This window comes from Kogia breviceps, chromosome X (assembly GCF_026419965.1).
Source record: "Kogia breviceps isolate mKogBre1 chromosome X, mKogBre1 haplotype 1, whole genome shotgun sequence".
Lineage (NCBI taxonomy): Eukaryota > Metazoa > Chordata > Mammalia > Artiodactyla > Physeteridae > Kogia > Kogia breviceps.
The window spans coordinates 4885893-4901301 of NC_081330.1; the positions used below are offsets into that span (position 1 = coordinate 4885893).

Consider the following 15409-nt stretch of genomic DNA (forward strand, 5'->3'; position numbering starts at 1 on the left):
CCCTGTCCTACTGGAGGGTTAGCGTTTCTGAAAGAACAGATTTGTACGCATTTTTGTTTCCACTTGGCCCTCGGGGCAAGCAGCACATTCTCGCCAATGCGTGAGTCAAGGCCATGGTGAGAAAGTGTCACGCTACGCGAAACAGCCGTTGGGTTTGCGATGGAAATGCTCATAGATGGACACACCTCTGCATCTCTGTGTGCTCAAAGCATTTTATGAAGATTACAATAAAAAGGCAATCTACGGAGATGACGAGTCAAAATACTTGGCACTAAAAGAAGACCTAATTACAATGAAAAAATTCAGCAAGCAGGTTTCTAAACAGTCATAGACTTGCCTGGAGCATATTAAAAATCACATCATACAAGCCCTAAGCAATTTCTTATTAATCTAGTCTCTATGCTAATACAGCCAAATGGAAAACACAATCTTGGGGATATGAAGGCCAATGTTATTCTATTAACCTTATATGTTATCCTATTTACTTTCCTGTCTTTAATGAATAAATTAAAATATCCGTACGGATTTTATTCTGCTGCCTTCTGCAGCCTTCACAGCCCAAACGCCATCATTTTGTGGGGCATTTCGATGAAAGGCAATGACAGATAAACTGTTTACATTAAAAGACTCTATCAAAGTTATTTTGCACCCGGTTTCATCCTAATCCATCTGCTGTTTCTATAGCCCTGACGGGCTGACCTCTCTTGTTGTGGGTGCCATATTGATATCATTACGGAAGAGGCCTTCCCCAGCCTTTCTGCTCATAACAAAGTAAATGGAAATGTAGAGAAACCTTGGGGAGGCAGCCACTTGTTCAGCGTGATGAGAGAAGAACTGTGGCTAAAAAATAGGAAGCATTATGGCACGGAAGAGGATCTGTTGTCACAGCGAATGAATTCACTATAGCGCATCAGGGGCCAGCTGAGAGCAGCAGGAAAATGTATTGCCCCCCTTTCCATGAGCAAACTTTAAACAGAAAAGTGGGCTTGAATTTCACTTGGCCACTAGGTTTGGAAAGTTCAGTATGCAGCCCAGGTACAAGGAACACATCCCAAAGCGGCCAGAATGTTCAGATTTTCTGCTACCAGGTAATTCATTTCATATGCAATTATCAGATAACAATTGTGGTCCCACAATAAGAACAAAAACAAATAAACACACGTGGGTCAAGTATAAAACCCAAATCAAGAACCTGGATTAAAAGCAAGCTGTTTTGTGTGTCAGGTAATTAGCGATCTTCAGACAAAAAGTAAAATTACGAAGTGGAGGAAAAGAGCTCGAAGACAATATTTTTCCGTAAATGTTCACAGGTTTGAGGTGCAGCTCTGCTCCTAGCATGTAGTTGAAAAGTCCACACGTCCCCAGTAACAGGCTTTGAATTAAGTACCACATTTCTAAGGGCAACCCCTTGGCAGAAAAAGAAAGAAGATTGGGTTAAACAGAAGTGGGTACATAGGAGCTACTGACGATAATGTGTCCAGACACAGCCCATTAGAATGTCTTTGTGCTCAAAGCAAATTGAAATTGTTCAGCTCTGTTTTTAAAGCACCAACACACCACTTCGAGCTTTATCTAGAGAGTCCTTTAGCTGAGCCTGGTCACTCATTGAACATTTCCAGCCATACCACCCGTTTTCGGAATTTCTAACTGGGCTACATGAAGTCACCTAAGGTTTCAGTTTCGTTCACATTAATCATAAGATGGTATTATTATTAGAATTCCCTGAAGGTCGTTTCTAACAATAGCTATTTCTTTCATGGCCTTTATAATGCTAAAGTCTGGTGCTGCTAATGCCAGTCTGAGATGATCAGGGCATGGGAGAGCCGTGCCCGGATCTCAGCCAGCTTCAAAACCCAGGCATCACAGACCATCCTGCTGCCGGAGTATAACAGGCATTACATGCTTCAAGCTGCGTAAATCGAACATCAGGATAACATGCAAGGAAACATCAAGAAGATGTTTACCTGGCTCTATGAATATGTACTGGAGGGGGCTCTGGAGTTGGGCCACCACACATTCTAGAAGCCTTTGGAATAGGTCAAATTGTGGATAGGTTAAAACTTCAAAGGTGGCAATCTTAATAAACCTGTCAATACAATTTCTTTGTTAAAAAAACATTTGTGACTGATTAGGGCTACTCATATTGAAAGAGAAGCACCAGGTCTATATCTTTAGATCTTTTCACTGAACTGCAAACCCAGCATCAATAACTGCTTCTCAGCTGTAAATGAAAATTGATTCCAGGTTTAACCCCTCATTTTCAGGAGTTCTTTTAATCCCGAGAAACATAAGAAGAAAAATGGACCAAAAGGAAAACTGCAGGTTCAGTGGTATGAGGGGCGAGGGTGTGCAGGGAACCCCACACGGATGCACGCGCAGGAAGCCCGTCCTGCTGGATCGCGCTGTGCTCAAGCCAAACCCCAGGGGACTCATCACAGCATCACTGCCTGCCGTGCATGGCTGGCTTGCAAATGGCAATTCAATAACTGTTGCGTGGGGAAGGCCAGGGTTGGGTTTCATATTTATGACGCCAAGGGTGGCAGCTGAGAAGGAAAATGCGGTCAGCTGGCTAATGGACATCATGGAGCCCCCCCATATCCCAACCATGTTATTGTTTTAAATGTTTATTGAACAAATTTTTTTTTTCGTTTGTTCATTTACAAAATGAATATGTGTGTGTGTGAGTGTGTGTGTGTGTGTGTGTGTGTGTGTGTGTAACTGGATCACTTTGCTGTACATCCAACCCTTCAAAAACAAAACAGAACATACTGCAACTCGTATGTTCATGCAGGCCAAGTTCAAAACACTGCATCCAATTCAAACACTGTTCTGGAACATTCCAGTGTCCGATGTCAACTTTAAGTAATTATTTATTTTCCATTCAGGGGAAGTTCCTGAGAGAAAACCAAGGTGAGTAGAGTGTCACAGCAGACCCTTATAGCCTCTCGATCCGAAGGTATGACTCAACTCTCCACCCATGTCAGTCCTTTGAAGAAAAACTCTTTTTCAGAGACACATAATTTTCCTGGAAGAAAGGCCAGGTTGCCAATGACACTGCACCAGGTCCTCCAGGAAAATTATGTGTCAGAGCTCAGAGGGGAGGAAACGTCATTCGTGCCCAATGGATGTCTTTTGGGTGCAGTTAGGACATTCAACCCAGTTCCCAGCAGATCCCTCTGGGCGCCAAGGCCAAAATGAAGGGCAAGATCTCTTTACCAAAGGATCCCAAAGAGGGGGCTTCCGGTTACTGTTTAAAAGGGCCATAAGGAAGAACAACCTCCGATCTGCGTAGCGTTTGTGGCTTTCAAAGCATTTTCTTATACACAGTCTTCATCTCGCCCTCACAATACTCCAACGAGTTAGGCGACAGCGGGTTGTTCTAGTGTACTGGTGAGGGATCGGAGACTTTGAGATGTTAGGTGACTTGCCCGATGTCATGCAGCTATTATGTGACAGAGCTGGGATCGAAGCCCAGGCTTTTCTAGTCCAAAAACCACGCTCTTTTTAAACCATTTTGAAAAAAATCTGAAGTATAGTTAATTTACAGTTTGCATTAGTTTCAGGTGTACAGCAAGGTGATTCAATTATACTTATATATATTGTTTTCTAGATTCTCTTCCATGATAGGTTATTACAAGATATTGTGCTGTACAGCAGGTCCTTGTTGTTTATCTGTTTTATACATAGTAGTGTGTATCTGCTAATCCCAGACTCCTAATTTATCCCTCCCCATCCCCTTTGGTAACCATAAGTTTGCAAAAGCCATATGCACTCAGTGACTACACTTACAGTTCCTCACGGCTAGGTGCACACAGCTAATACATGCTAGGACGAGACAGAATCTTTTCATTCAAGTTTGCCACATACTGGCTGTTTACCAGGTCATTAATTCAGCGTCTCTCTTTAACATCCCATTCCTTACAAGAAAAGGGAAAGTAACGGATCTAGTCTCTCAAATACGAGGCATTTTAGATCGTTACTAGTAGTAGTAAGGATGATTATGATGATGATCCGGACGATGGTGATGACGTGAACTTTGTGCTATAACCATAGTGTCAAATGATTTGGCCTGTATTCATTCACTTAATCACTGAATCCTCCCTATGACCCAATGAAGTAGGTGCTATTGCTACCTCTGTTACCTCCGTCTTACAGATACTTAGGTCTTTAGCCCAAGGTCAACCAGCAAGTGGCAGAGCCAGGAGTCAAACCCATTTGACTCCACACCTATACTCTCTCACTCACTCTCCTCCATGGCGCCAGTACTGCCACATGGACACAGCTGCTTCCCAGATAGTCCCAACCGAGGGAGCAAAATGCAATGGAGAATGTGGAGAGAGCACGCAAACTTTTAACAGAGATTTTCAGGGTACAGTCACCCCGGATTTTCCACTGAAACTACGTGCGTATGTGATGGTGCATCTCTGACTTTAAAGAGTCACCAGAAGGTAAAATATCTTGTTAAAAATAGTTTTTTACATCCCCGAGTCTCTATGGCCAAGCATTTGGCATCTTTAATTTGTATATTACGCTTCTCCCCGTCGGGCTGCCTGCTGTATTTTCCCGTTTGCAGGCATAATACTTAGCATTTAAACACATCCTAATTGTTCTATTGGTGTCTGTGCACAGGACCCGCTCAGCATGGCCAATACTGCCGTCGGGGGTGCTCATGGTGGGGCAGGGAGAGGGGAGACTGTTCTGACTATGAGAGACTTGGGACTGAAATGTCAAATTAGAAACTGACACATCTCGACCCCGTGTTTCATTTTCATACGTGCATTTGCAACGCATTCTCTTGGGATTCTTTATGTTGTAAACCATAGCATCAGGTCTTAAGAGCTTTGGGGAAAAGATTGGTGTGTACTCACCAAATCTGGGCAATTTGGGTGCAGTGATTATGGATGAGATGATCTGAGGATGTCTCCAGAAAGCTAATGGCTTTTTTATCGAACCAAATGTGCCTGAATGCAGCCACCAGGTTCTGAGAACATTTCTAAGTATAATGACGGCTCAAACCAACGGTGTGGTCTAGTCCCTTGGACACATCATTTATTGTACCAATGCATTTGTTCGGATGCTTTTCCCTCCAATAATCCTGCCACAAATAGATGTGGCCGGAGATATGATGGTCCCAATTACAAGATGGGAGAATAGTACCATATGACCTATGTGGCACCATGTTATCTCACCTGAAAAGAAAAAGATTTTGGTGGTTCCTCAATAAGTTAAACATAAATTACCATACGACTCAACAATTCCACTTCTAGGGGGAAGAATCAAAAGAACTGAAAAAAAATTAAAAGAAGATTCAATTCAAAAGAACTGAAAACAGGTGTTCAACAAAAATATATACTGTATACACAAAGGCTCATAGGAACTCTATTTGCAAAGCCAAAAGGTGGACCCAAATGTCCATCAACTGATGAATGGATGAACAAAAGGCAGTATATATATATATATCCATACGACAGAATAGTATTTAGCCATCAAAAAGGAATGGAGCTGATCCAGGCTCCAGTATGGATGCACCTAAAAACCATGATGCTAAGTGAAAGAAGCCAGACACAAAAGGTCACAATATTGCAGGATGTCATTCAAACGAAATAGGCAAATCCATAGGGACAGAAAGTAGATTAGTGGTCGCCAAGGGCGGGGAGGAGGGGAGCTGGGGAGTGACTGCTTAATGTACGATTTGCTTTTGGGGTGATGAAAATATTCTGCATCTGGTGCTGGATCCACAGCCTTGGGAATGGACTAAATGCCACTGAACTGTAGACTTTAAAATGGTGAATTTTATGTTATGTGGATTATGGCGAGCTGCGTCTGACCAGCAGAATAACAGTCGCCACACGCTAGATTCTTCTCGTATCACACTTTATTGGAGTACAGCTTGGTTAGAGAAAGATGGAAGGAAGACCCCGCAGCCTTAACGGCAGCTGCCTATATAAGATTCGGGGTACTGTGCAAGTCTCTGACTGGTTCATATCGAAAGCATAGCTACACGTCGCCTTCGGACTGGTTACTGCTCTAAAACCTTGTTAGCATATCTCAACGCATGCGCACTGGCTACCGGATGGATGACTCAGCTTTTTCTATCCTGCTTTGCGGCAACGCTTTGCCGCGCCCCACAGTGGATTTTACCACAACGACAAAAAAAGGAAAATGGTGTCAATCCACACATATCTGAAAAAGAATACTGGGCCTCAAGAAGCCAGAACTCACCCAAACTTGCTGTCACTGTGGCTTGTGCTACCGCGAAAGCATTCTCTCCTGGCCTTCAGCCTTCGGGCTTTGTAACTAGTCCCCGAACTCGAGGGCTCATCTGCGAATGTTTATAACCTCGCTCCTGCTTCTTTGCTGTCGTTTTGCCTTACCTCAGATATCCCAGTTCAACCTCCCCTTCAAACGAGAAGTGGCATTTGTGGGGAAGGCACGGCGGGCTAAGGGCAGCGGGCCACAGAGAGCTTTCCACCCACCGACCGGGATGACCTGAGGGCCTCGGCATTGACACCGTCACCGCAAACATCCTAAAACCCCAGATGATTCAGGCCAACTGACCTGATGCCACTTCTTCAGGTAAATACAGAAAATAACAACTCGAGAAGCCAAAAAACGGAGCCTGCACTTGGGGAATCACATAGAGAAGACGTCAACATGCGAACTCTACCTTCGCTTACTGTTGGTGACTTGCTCGAAGCATCTTCATTAAAAAGTCATCTTGCATCTGTCAGAATCAATGACCTAGGACTGGGGGCGGGGGAGGGGTTATGTGCCATTATAATGTTCTCGTCACTGGCATATTAAAGGCAGAAAGCAAGAGTGGCGGACGCGGGAATTGAAGTGTGCATTTCACATTTGCTCTGGAGTCCATGACCCAAGTCGGAAAGGGCTTGCCTGCATTCAGAAAACGTACCACAAGCCCCCTGGGAGACGACTGTGTTTGTTCCTGATAAAGCACCAAAGTTGCAAAGATGCAATTTTTACATATTATCCAAAATGCAAGCAGAATAAAGCGGAGAAAGTAAGGGAGAGGGAAGTTTTGGCTACATAACATTGAAGAGGTACTCAACTTTAAAATTACGCGGAACGGTAGGAGTTCTCGTGCGGTCAACGACTGTAGATGAAAATGGAGTAGATAAGCCTTGAAGAATTTTTCCCTAAGCTTTTTTTCTTCGCAGGCTCCTCAGAAAATATTTAGTGAATATGGAATTCCGTATTTGTTAACTATCTTGGAACGCTAGCGCATGAGCATTCCTTGAAACACCCTGGTTTCAGTTTTATAGCTTAGATTTCACGGTAGAGAGAACATGGTCCGGTATTGGCTTTAAAAAAAGGCGATCCTTCTGTGTTCCTTATTTGAGGCTCTCAGCACACCCAGGAGGACCCCACACGCGAGACAGTTTTCTGTCCCAGAGAAGACACATCGGCGTCACTGATACCACACACTACACGGCCGTTCTCCTGATTCCTACACGATACCTGGGCCTTTCCAAATCAAGAGGTGCAGGCTCGTTGGAAATGCTGAAAACACACATTCTTGCCATCTAATTTGGTGGTGAGTACCGTAAATACTTGTGATGCAGAATGGAAGAGAACAGGGCAGCAGCAAGTTTTTGCCAAATGCCTTTTGCCCGAAGGTTCATGTGAGCTGCAAGCTACTGGGCACTGATTATCAGCTGTGTTCTGAAGTGGCACCCCTGGGAAAAGTGGACGGAGCAGTCACGTTTATACCCTAAGGAATGAATGAGTGAGTGTGGCCGCCAGGCCTCGTGGTGGAGTCACTACGGGAAAGTTACACCGCACTCAACACCGTACTTAGTCCAGGAGAGGGAAAGACGTGAAAGTGTGAGCTGATTCGACCTGTTCCAGAGCACTATGCCTGCCCTTGCTTCTTTCCCTCTCTCCAAGATTCAGAGATGAAGCGGGTAGGCTTCTGCATGGCAAAACCACTGCAGGTCCTCTAGCTCCCTCCCCGTGGGTCCCAAACGGAGCCCTAAACTGCTCCTACCTGGTAGAGCTCAGTGGCAGTGCACTGAGTGTTCAAGGTCTTCACGGGCTCAAGGTCATCTTCATCACTGCTCAGCTTCAGGTCGTCTTCAAGCATCCTACAAAAAAAGCCGAGTGGCACTGACGTTAAAAAGCGTCTTTTCTAAATCATCCTCAGATACATCTTGCGACGAGGATAAAATATTGGAGCTCCAGTCTGACAGCTGCAATTCTGTCAAAGGTGCAGAGGGAACCAAGATTCTTTCAGCTAATTAGATATTGGAGCTCTTATATTTCTGTCAGACTCTGTACACACCCTGCCTCTGTACCTTCCCCTAAATCAAGGGGGGGGGGGAAGCACTATTTCAGCATCTCCAGAGATGACTGGAGTCTATATATTTTTACTACTGAAAGTGTAATAAATGTACAGATCAATCACCGTGGAGGTGGAACGTGCCGGTGGATCTCTACAGGAAAAGATGCTCCAAGTCTCCCATGAAAGAATAGGGGCATGACGGCAGCCCCCAGCTCTAGAGGCTGTCGTCAAAGTCTGCTGGGGCTCTCCGGATGGCAGAGGCAAAAGGCCCAGTGAACCTCCACTGCCTTTCCGTGCCCTCTGCACGGTGGCAGCTCGGTGGCCACAAAAGAGCTGGGCGAGAAATGGCTAGTCATTAACCTTTTGATATATGACCCATCTCTTCCCGTAACATTTGATCCCAGAGACGTAAGCCCATGATGTGGATAAGAAATCTTTCTCTCCTAAGGCAAGGTACCTGAAACATACGAGCGGTCTGAATTTGGCTGATGAACTAGCCTTCTGTTTCTATAGGGATATTAATTCCTAGAGAATTAATTACTCCTATAGCTGGAGTGCCACCCCGCTCTCCAGCTCCAAATTTGAGCTGCAGCAGGAAGAGTGACTTATTGCCTTAAAATTCCAGTTACACTCCTTTCAGAGACCAACCGGTGTTTGTTAATATTTTTTATTTCTTAAACCCAGCCTCTCTGGACTGATTACGAGTTTCTGAGCACGCTTTGCTCTTTCTTGCTTCCAGACTCCGAGTCAGGCTCCGCTCCCGGGCTAGAAGGCCCTTCTTCAGCTCTGGAAGTCCCATTTTTTTCCTCCACGGCTCAGTCAGATCTCACCTCCGCCACAAAAGCTTTAGAGAAAGAATTCCTCTCCCCTCTCCCCCCACCCCCAGCTCCGGCTCCCCCCAGCCCCGCCCCCAGCCCCCGCCCCGTTCCCACGTGCACGGGCGCGGTAACTTAGCTACCTCTGCCTTCCGCAATGGTGTCTTCCCGGAAACGATACAGTCCACCGACCTCATTTTGCAGACAAGCAAAGGAAGGTTCCGAGAGGCCAAGTGCTTTGCTCAAAGTCACACAGCTAGTTAGTGCTAGCGCCCGTCCTAAAACTCCCACCTCCTGATTCCCCCCTATGTGTTATTTCCAGAAAGGAAGCTGGAAAGCGAAAGGCATCTTCTAATTTGATAAATAGGGGAGCGTGTTATGTCAGAGGTTATGTCCAAATGTTAGAGAGAGATTCAGGTCAGAGTGGGTTCCAGAAACTCTCCAAAGAAAGCCCAGCTCCTCCACTTTCACGCTCAGCCACAGAAGACCAGGATGTGTTCCCCGAGGTCTGAAAGCCGAAGACGGATACAAAGGACGAATGGTGGGAAGGACAGTTGTTAGAGTTGGTTTCAGATAAACGAAATTTGCAGGATTTATGACTATCCTTCAAGAGACTAATGGATGTCTGGAAGATCTTAGAGGAGACAAAATGTATCTTGGCATTGCTTTTGCAGTTGCAGGCCTATAACTCTGAACAAATAATTCTTTACAGCACATTGTGCTATACGTGAAGACAGTATCATTCTCACAAGCTTAGAACTCAAACGTTTAAAAACAACCTATGCTGGGCTTCATCTTCTGTGTGTGTACGTGTGTATGTGTGTGTGTGTGTGTGTGAATATAGTGTTAATTTACACCTAAGTGTTCCAAAATAAATGATAAACGATGCTTACCCTTTAGAGGACCCATTTCTGTGTCGGGGAAGGTGCTAAGTATTTGACCAGCAGCATGTAATTTGTGATTTGGACCTTATGAAGGAAGTTCCCATAGTAATAATAATGATTAGTTCCATTTTCCAGATGGAAACACTGAGGCCTAGGGAGGTTAGGGAACTTGTTCATGGTCACACAGCTCGGAAATCATGGTGGCAAACACGGAACCCAGACCATCTCCAGCCAGAACTTGAGACCATATAATGTATTCCTAGAGGATGTAACTTACAAAGGACAGAATATGAAATAAAAGCAACAGCAACAACAAAACCCCCACAAAACAAAACAAAACAAAACATATTGACATGGGATCGAGATGTTTGGGTTCAACTGCGGGCTAATCATAAACTCTGATATCTTGGGTAAGTCATTTGCTGTCTCTGCGCCTCATCTGTGTCCCCCATCCGTTAAATGGGATAATAATTGAACTTTTTCACACGGTGGTGGTGGTGAGCATAACATGAATTAATGCATGTGAAACGCTTTATGAAAACGCAAAAATAATGCAGGGTATCATTTATTAGTTTAGAAACATGGCCGCAGTCAGAAATAATGTACGGCATTAATACTGTTGGCAAGTAATCACAAGCCAACTCTCAGTGAGATTTTGTTCCTCTCATTCTAGTTTGCCAAGCAACCTGAAGGTAAGCCGTGGTGACCCGGGAAACCTGTCAGTGTCTCAAAGCTGGATCCACAAATGGGCTCAGGGTCTTCAGGCTACCCTCCTTCAGTTAGAACTAGAGCGTGGAGACCGGAACTCAGCACTTATTTGACTCTCCAATCAACTCTGTATGATCTTAATATGGAAATGAAAGACCCTCCAGTGTACAGTTCTGGAAATAGGCAGCCAATCTGTACAGTGATTGACATTAAACATCTCCCGTGCAAGAAGCTTGGTAGGGATCTGGTTGTTGATAAAGGACAATCTGATGCATAGATTCACGTCCCGGCAAACACAAGTCAAGGAAGTCACTGGGAAGGCAAACTAATGTGTTCTCTCTGGAGGTGTTAAGCATTCATTTCATTCCACCCCTTCCCTGACCTATTAAGCTTTATTATTGAATCTACATGGACTTGTTTGCGTTTCCATCCATAGCTAATGCTGAACATTACTCTAGGGAAGGTGGAGGATTATGAAAGATTTGGGATTTAATTATTATAGCAGCACCATTCATGCCCATTGCAGTTGAGGTGGTCTCGGCAGAAAAATGGTAATCTCTTTTCATGAGGTGAACGGACCATGCTGATGCGAATGTCTGCCTACGTGTGGTCGCCAACAACAACAACGACCGTTCTTCCACTTTTCCATTAGATGAAAACAGAACATAGCAGCCCTCCTTAGGGAATTCAGATGTTTGTTCAGGATCTAGTCGTTCACGAGGGTCTACCTTTGTGTGAAGACTCTGTTTTTATTTTTACTATGACTTCTCATTTCTTGAGTATTAAGAAGTAAAATAGTCCATAAAAACTGTGTCAACAAAACAAAGTCCTGGTCCTAGAAAAGCTCAAATACTGAAAGTTGGGGCAGATGAGATGGAATGAACAAAAAGAAGACTGGGGAGGGCTTGGAGGAGAAGGGAGAGCCACGTTCAGGGTCTTCTCTGTTCCTAATGCTCTGGGCCTCGAGCTGATCCTGGTGGCCTCAGAGGGCTCTTGGCACTGGGACATCCTAGGACACTACGGTGTGACAGGCCCCATATTACTTATAACTGTAACATCTGCTCTCCAGAAACCTTGCTACTTCACAGAGTGGAAAGCTCGGGTGCTTTTGAAGAGGAAAAAATAGAGAGCTAGAAACTTTATTCCGGAAGGTTCTATGGAAATGAAGACTTTAGTTGTGGCAGCATGAGCCTCAGAGCAAGGGCTCAAGAGCCAGACAGACCTGAGTTCAAATGCTGGATTTTCGAATGGGTTTGCTCTCTTGAACTAGTTAATAAAACTCTTTGAATCTCAAGTTTCTCACATGTTAAAATCAGTAACAATAATACGTACTTTGGAGAATTTTTGGAAGGACTGGAAAAAGAAAGTTTATACAAATCGCCTAGGAGTCAATACAGGTAGCTATTGCTTTCATCTGGGTTATTACTGCTATTGTTGTTGTTATGACCTGAGCAATGGTGCTGTAGAGCTTGGAAGAATTTTTTTAAAAAGCTCTGGTGGTGACCCAAAGACGGGCAGAGGCGTCAGCTAGCAGGAATCATTGGAAGCCCCTGACCAGGTGAGGAGAGGTTCAGAGATCCTTAAGGAGTTGGGAGAGTTTCTGGGCTTGGATTTATTCTCTAGAATGTTCTAAACACATCATGGCTGTTTGGGGTTTCCCGAGATCCTCCCAGAGTGCCTAAGATCCCCTGGATAGCTGAAGGCCAGTTGCAAGAGGAAACACCCAGACAGTTTCAAGCGAGAGTTTAAAAAAAAGAGTGGCTCTGACGTCCTGCTCCTTATAGCTGTGGAGCGACCTGCAGATTCAGAGAAAGGGGCCAAAGAAGGGCCCCCATTGGACGTTGTGCTCACCTTCCGAACCCCGAGTGGTTCTCCGGGCTTGCAAGGCTACACAGTGCCTTTCTGTGAATTTCAAAATGGGGTCCCTCTGGGCAGACAGCCCATCGGGTGCATTACTTATTATGGGCTGGATTCCAGCTTCCAGGTGTCGGTGGAAGTAGCTGCCATGTTGGTGGCTGATGCACAGGTGGGCTACGGCTCTTACAGTCGCAGGTGCGTAGGGTGCTACTTGTCTCACCTGTCACCAGGTGCAGATACCTACAGCATCCCCAAAGTGGATGCTCTCTATAAGCCACACTGGGAGACTGGACGTGGAATGGGGATGGGAGGTAGAGCCAGTGCTGCGATTTCCATCGTGCAGGGCAGGGAAGGAGGCTGTTCCAGTCGGGTTCTAGGCTCTCCAAAATTGAGAACCATAGCTTTTGTCCCAACTGTTTTGGGGCTTTCAGGGGACTAGCCTAAATTACCATTGTCCTCGTAAGTATTCAGAGCTGATAGCAATCAAGTGTTTTGTTGTTGTTGTTGTTGGCTCCAAATGAATAACACAGCTGAGGTGGGCTGGGCATCCCAGAGAGTCTGGGGGATGCCTGAAGACCTGAGCCTTCTTGTCAGGCAGCCTCTTACAGTGGGCCCTTTTTTCTAGAATAGTATCGTAGTCCTGTTGACTCCTTAAAGGACACTTCCTCTTCATAAAGTAGGCTGGGAGCAATGAAACATGACCTGATTAGAATTACTCGACGGAATTCTCGATTTCCCTACCTAGTGCTCTGTAGTCTCTGCAGCACTGAATCATTTGTGGGCAGTAAGGCAGGTGATGAGGAAGAGGCTGTGATCTTTTTCAAAGTATTCATTCTGTCTCCCTGAGGTAAAGGTGCTCAGGCTCTTTTCTCGGGAGAAGCCGCATTTAATTTTCTCAAGGTTTTACCTTTGCAGTCAGATTCCGTGACCACCCCACGGGGAATCCTGGAAATTCCGAGTCTGAGGCCTGAGGCGGTGACAAATGGTTTGAAGATTTATCAGGTGGGACCTCTAGCCTGGTGTGGTCACCCAGTGGGCCCACAGCCTGGGTCCAAACTAGATCATGCGCCCTGCCGTGGGCATACAGACCAGAGAAGGAGTATCTTCTGTAGCTGACGGCGTTCTCCGCGTTTCAGAAGATGGGCATCTCATATGCTTACTGTGGTTCCTGAACAAGAGAACTGAGAGTTCCCTTAGGGACCATCTAGTCCAGGTTTTGGCAAACTGAGGCCTTCAGTCCAAACTAGCCTTCCCTCTGTGCTTGTACTGCCTGTGAGTTAAGATTGGTTTTCACATTTTTAAATGGTTGAGAAAAAAATCAAAAGAAGAATAATATTTCATGAGATATGGAAAGTATATGGCATTCAAATTTCCTTATCCGCTAACAAAGTCAAATTGGAACATACCACACCCATTCATGTACATATCGCCTGTGCTCTTGTGCCGCAGTGGCCGAGTTCAGTAGCTGTAACAGAGAACACAGGGCCCCCAAAGTGAAATATTTACTATCTGAGCCTTTACGTAAAAAAGTTTGCTGACCCCTGCTGTAAACCAATGGTTTTCAAAATTTCCTACACATGCGAATCCTCCCCCGTCAGGTGAAACCTTATAAGAAACCCATGCTTAAAGATTAAAGCCATGGTGCTTTGCTCACAGCCAGGTTGGGTGACCTCTGGGGTACCCCAGGGATTAGATGAACATAGTGTGAAAACAATCATCTGGTCAAGTCTTATTTGTTGGAAGTAATTATGGCTCCATGGATATTGCACAGGATTTAGTTAGAGAACGTGAGTTACTTCATCTCTCTGAACCTCAGTTTATTCCTCTGTGCAACAGGAATAAAAAGCATATCTATCTCAGAGATTCAGGGAATGCCAAATAATCTGTTTGGCTCGAGTCCTGAGTACAGACAAGGCAACAGTAAGAAATAAAAGAGTAAATATCCTGTTTCTAGCTGCACACGTGGTATATATGGATTTATATCTATATCGCATACATAAGCCAAAGCTAATAGTGTGAGCCTTGATGTATATGACTATTGACTTGTATCAAACTGCCACCTCTTCATCCTTGGACTTCCTTAGAATTGATCACATAAATTCAGCACAATACCAATTTTCTGCTCCATGGGCATTATTTTGAATTTGATTTTCATTTTCTTGGTATATTTCTCTGGGTTATGTAATTTTCTCTGAATGTGGGGACTCAAGTTATCATGCAAATGACAAACTGCCTAGTAGAATTCAGTTGGCTTTCAAGAATGTCACACACACCAAGACACGATTGTATCATTTTTTAGTGGTGTGTGTAACAACATCTAAGAGTGGATTTCCCCCGAGAAGATCATAAACCAGTGAACCAACCTGGACCCGAAAACAGCTGCTGGGATAATTCCAAAGGGGAAAAGAGAATCTTCTGTTTTAAAAACGATCCCAAGGATGCACCTTGATAGTAGATGGTGCAACTCTTCAGTAGGACTGTTCGCGTCATCTTGAGTGAATTTCCTTTGAGTCATATTAGGTGATATGGAAAGTCATCCACGCAGAGTAATAGGGATTCATTCAAGACCATTTACTGGGCCTGGTATTTGTGGGTGAGCCAATGTTAAACAGTTTTTGGAGTTGGGCTGTGCTGAATTTAAGCCCCAGCTCTAAAACGTACTGAGTGTGGACTGGGGCAAGTTACCTACCATAGGTTCAGTTTCCTCATCTGTACCATGGAAACAATAATCGTACCTATTTCGGAAGGTTGGTATGAGGATTAGATGAGATTATGTATGTAAGATGGTTGGTAAACACTCAGTTACTTGCCATGACTGTGCTTGGCCCTGGGGTGGCACTTTA

The 15409-nt window shown here is 44.8% G+C and overlaps 1 protein-coding gene across 5 annotated transcripts in view; it reads right to left on the reverse strand.

The window, feature by feature from the left end:
* AFF2 (ALF transcription elongation factor 2) overlaps positions 1 to 15409 on the reverse strand; it is a 491933-nt gene that overhangs the window by 98648 nt on the left and 377876 nt on the right. For all 5 annotated transcript variants that reach the window (XM_067023268.1, XM_059050316.2, XM_067023267.1 and 2 more), the window contains one exon: positions 8009 to 8105. In XM_067023268.1, coding sequence (XP_066879369.1) covers positions 8009 to 8105 — 97 coding nt within the window. The remainder of the gene's footprint in view (positions 1 to 8008; positions 8106 to 15409) is intronic.